The sequence below is a fragment of the Ursus arctos genome, unplaced genomic scaffold (assembly GCF_023065955.2).
Source record: "Ursus arctos isolate Adak ecotype North America unplaced genomic scaffold, UrsArc2.0 scaffold_12, whole genome shotgun sequence".
NCBI classification, from domain to species: domain Eukaryota; kingdom Metazoa; phylum Chordata; class Mammalia; order Carnivora; family Ursidae; genus Ursus; species Ursus arctos.
Window position 1 is genome coordinate 71625428 of NW_026622786.1, and position 3031 is coordinate 71628458.

Sequence of the window (3031 nt, forward strand, 5' to 3'; positions counted from 1 at the left end):
TGACTTGCAAAACGCCGCATATCTATTATTTGTTTAAATCAAGTCTCTTGTCTTGCTCTGTCAGGCACTGAGGTCCCGGCTCTTGACCAGTGTGTCCCCTCTGTCCCAAACCACGGCACCAAAGATACTGCTGTTGTCTGAGCACCCAGTTCCTTCCCACTGGGCCAGGGTGACGGCGTGACTTCAGGGAGTACAGCCTTGCAGGCCTCATGGCGGGGTTTGGCTGGGAGTCCTGCTTTGTTTGGCTCCCAAGGTCTTCCTTTTTGAAGCCTCACTCTGGGGCCCCGCTCCGTCCCATCAGTTTGAGGAAAGCCTTTCTCACATCCTTGTTCCTCAGACTGTAGATGACGGGTTGAGGAAGGCTGTGGCAATGTTATAGAGAAGGGCCATTATCTTGCCACTGTCGGACCAGCTGCCGGAGCCAGCTGTGGCTGATGCTGCGTGGAAGGGCGAGCATGGTGCCCACGGCGAGGTGGGAGGCACAGGGGAGAAGGCCTCGATCCGTCCCTGGGCCGAGCGGATCTTCATGATGGAGACAAAGAAGTTGGCATAGACGATGACACCCAGGGTCAGAGGGACCACAACGACGTTGAAGCCCGTGATGAAGTCCACCGAGTCGTTGAGGGACGTGTCTGCACAGGCCAGCTTCAGGACGGCCGGGACCTCGCAGAAGCAGTGGTCCATCTCATCGGGGCCACAGTGGGGCAGGTGCACGGCAAAGAAGGTGTAGCTCAGGCCGCCCACCACGCGGCAGGCCACACAGATGCCCACCACGAGGAGGCACGTGCGGCAGCCCACGATGACCTTGTACCGGAGCGGGCGGCAGATGGCCGTGTACCTGTCCACAGACGTGACGGAGAGGAGCCAGGACTCAGTGGCCCCGAAGAGGAGGAAGACGTCCTTCTGAGCCACACCCCTGGCAGAGGAGAGGGCACTCTTCTTGCCGAGGACATGCACGAGCCCTGGGGCACCGCGGCGGTCGTGTAGCACGTGTCCAGCGTGGAGAGGACGCTGATGAAGAAGCACGTGGGTGTGTGGAGGCGGGGGTCCTGGCGGACGAGGGCGGTGAGGAGGCTGTTGCTCATGAGGGTGAGCAGGTAAAAGACGAGAAAGAAGGTGAAGAGCAGAGCGTCGGTCCTGGGGTTGGGGGCGAAGCCCAGGAGAATGAACTCTGTCGCGGCAGACCGGTTGAGGTCCTGCACTGTGATCTGCCTGTTTAAAGAGTTTTGAGGATACGTAATTGATTGGGTGTCTATCACAAGGGTGTGTAAGGAATTTTCACACTTGTTTCATGTATGGTTCTTTTTTTTTTTTTTTAAGATTTTATTTATTTATTTGACAGAGAGAGACAGCCAGCGAGAGAGGGAACACAAGCAGGGGGAGTGGGAGAGGAAGAAGCAGGCTCCCAGCGGAGGAGCCTGATGTGGGGCTCGATCCCGGAACGCCGGGATCACGCCCTGAGCCAAAGTCAGACGCTTAACCGCTGTGCCACCCAGGCGCCCCTCCTGTATGGTTCTTAACAGGAAGTCTGGACTGACAGGTGGAGGCACCATGAGATGTGCCCCGTAGTAGCTTGGGTGGTACTGGGGTTGGGTTCAGGATCTGGTTGAGGGTCTTGGTGACGAAAATGGTGAACGCCCAATCAGGGAGGCGTCGTACTCCGTGCTCCTCTCTGGCCTCTAGGTATGTTTTTCCTTTGCTGACACAGCCTTGCTTTTCTACTATTCACCCCATTTTCTGTTTTCTCTTGGAAGTATAGGGGTTACTAATTCTTGGTTTCAGATTAGGATCAGGGGAGGACTATTATACTCATTATTTGGGTTAAGGATTGGGACTAAGGTTAGAATGGGGGGTTAAAGTCAATGCTATGCAGAATAAAAATTAGAGTTAATATTTCAGATTTAGCTTTTTCTGGTGAATGAGCTTTTTCATTGGTGTTCATTGATTATGCCATTCATTCAACAAATTTTTACCAAATGCTTACTATAATGTGAGGGATATTTTATAGTCAAGGAAAGGTCATGGGTAAAGTGAGTATAGTCCCATAAACAATTTTTAGAGTTAGCAAAATAAAAAGAATAACCCCAGCATATCACACAAAGAGGATATAACCTTAAGGACGTGTATATTGTATAATTAATCTTCATTTATCATACCTTCTCCGTGAGAAACTCTTCAAAAACTCCTTTCTTCATGTTGTCCATATGGTGCCAATAAGTTGGTTTTGCTTTGTTGGAGATGGTGAACATACTGAGATTTAAAATCTTTCCCTGTGGCTGCTCCACCTTTCGGTATTCATTGCCCTTCTGGTTTTATGATTCAGAAAAGTTTATATTTTGTTCTGAGCATATTAAAAATTCTAGTGATTATAGGAAACCGTGCAGAAGTAAATCCACAAAACATGGAGTTTTATGGAAGGGAAATTTGTGGAGAGCAGTTAAATTTGCAGGAAGGCTTTCCAAGCTCATGCACCCTGCCCAGGTGGGTACCCCAGCTCACCTCCTTATCCATTGCTGACTCGTACACCGGCTGTTCCCATGGCTTTGCAGATTGCTCTCGACTTTCTGGTTTGTGAACTCTCACAGAGACATTTAATATCGTATCTCCAAAAACTGTTTTGATATTTTGAAGAGTCTCTCTTACAAAAGAAGAGTCAGCATCATGCTTAATGCTAAGACTATAGCATAGAGGTCACTTAATGGCCACCTGCAGGCCACATATAACCCCTAGATACATTTTGTACAGTTTTTAAAAGTTGAATTAATCGCCAATATTTTAAAAAGTGGAGCTTACACATAAAAAACTAGCTTTTCAGCATCACAAACGAGAGTTGGCAATAATGGGCCATATTCCTCCAGCCAGCAGGAGGTGAGCGCATGATTCCTCTTTGGATGGAGTGTGAACTCCCCAGTTCACGATATTCCTTGTGGTCCCTTATTTTTCGCAGACTAGTTTTACCAGGTTAAACTGCCTGTGCTTGCCCCCCACCCCACGCATTTGGATTTACGATCCCTGTTCGAAGGGTGTATAC

At 49.4% G+C, this 3031-nt stretch overlaps 1 protein-coding gene across 1 annotated transcript; it reads right to left on the bottom strand.

Moving 5' to 3' along the window:
- Nucleotides 1-373: 373 nt before the first annotated feature.
- On the bottom strand, nt 374-2195 carry LOC123000972 (olfactory receptor 2G3-like). The gene is given in 4 exon segments (XM_048220236.1): nt 374-486; nt 489-903; nt 945-1208; nt 2157-2195. Coding segments are annotated over 4 exon segments (831 nt in total).
- Nucleotides 2196-3031: the final 836 nt, after the last annotated feature.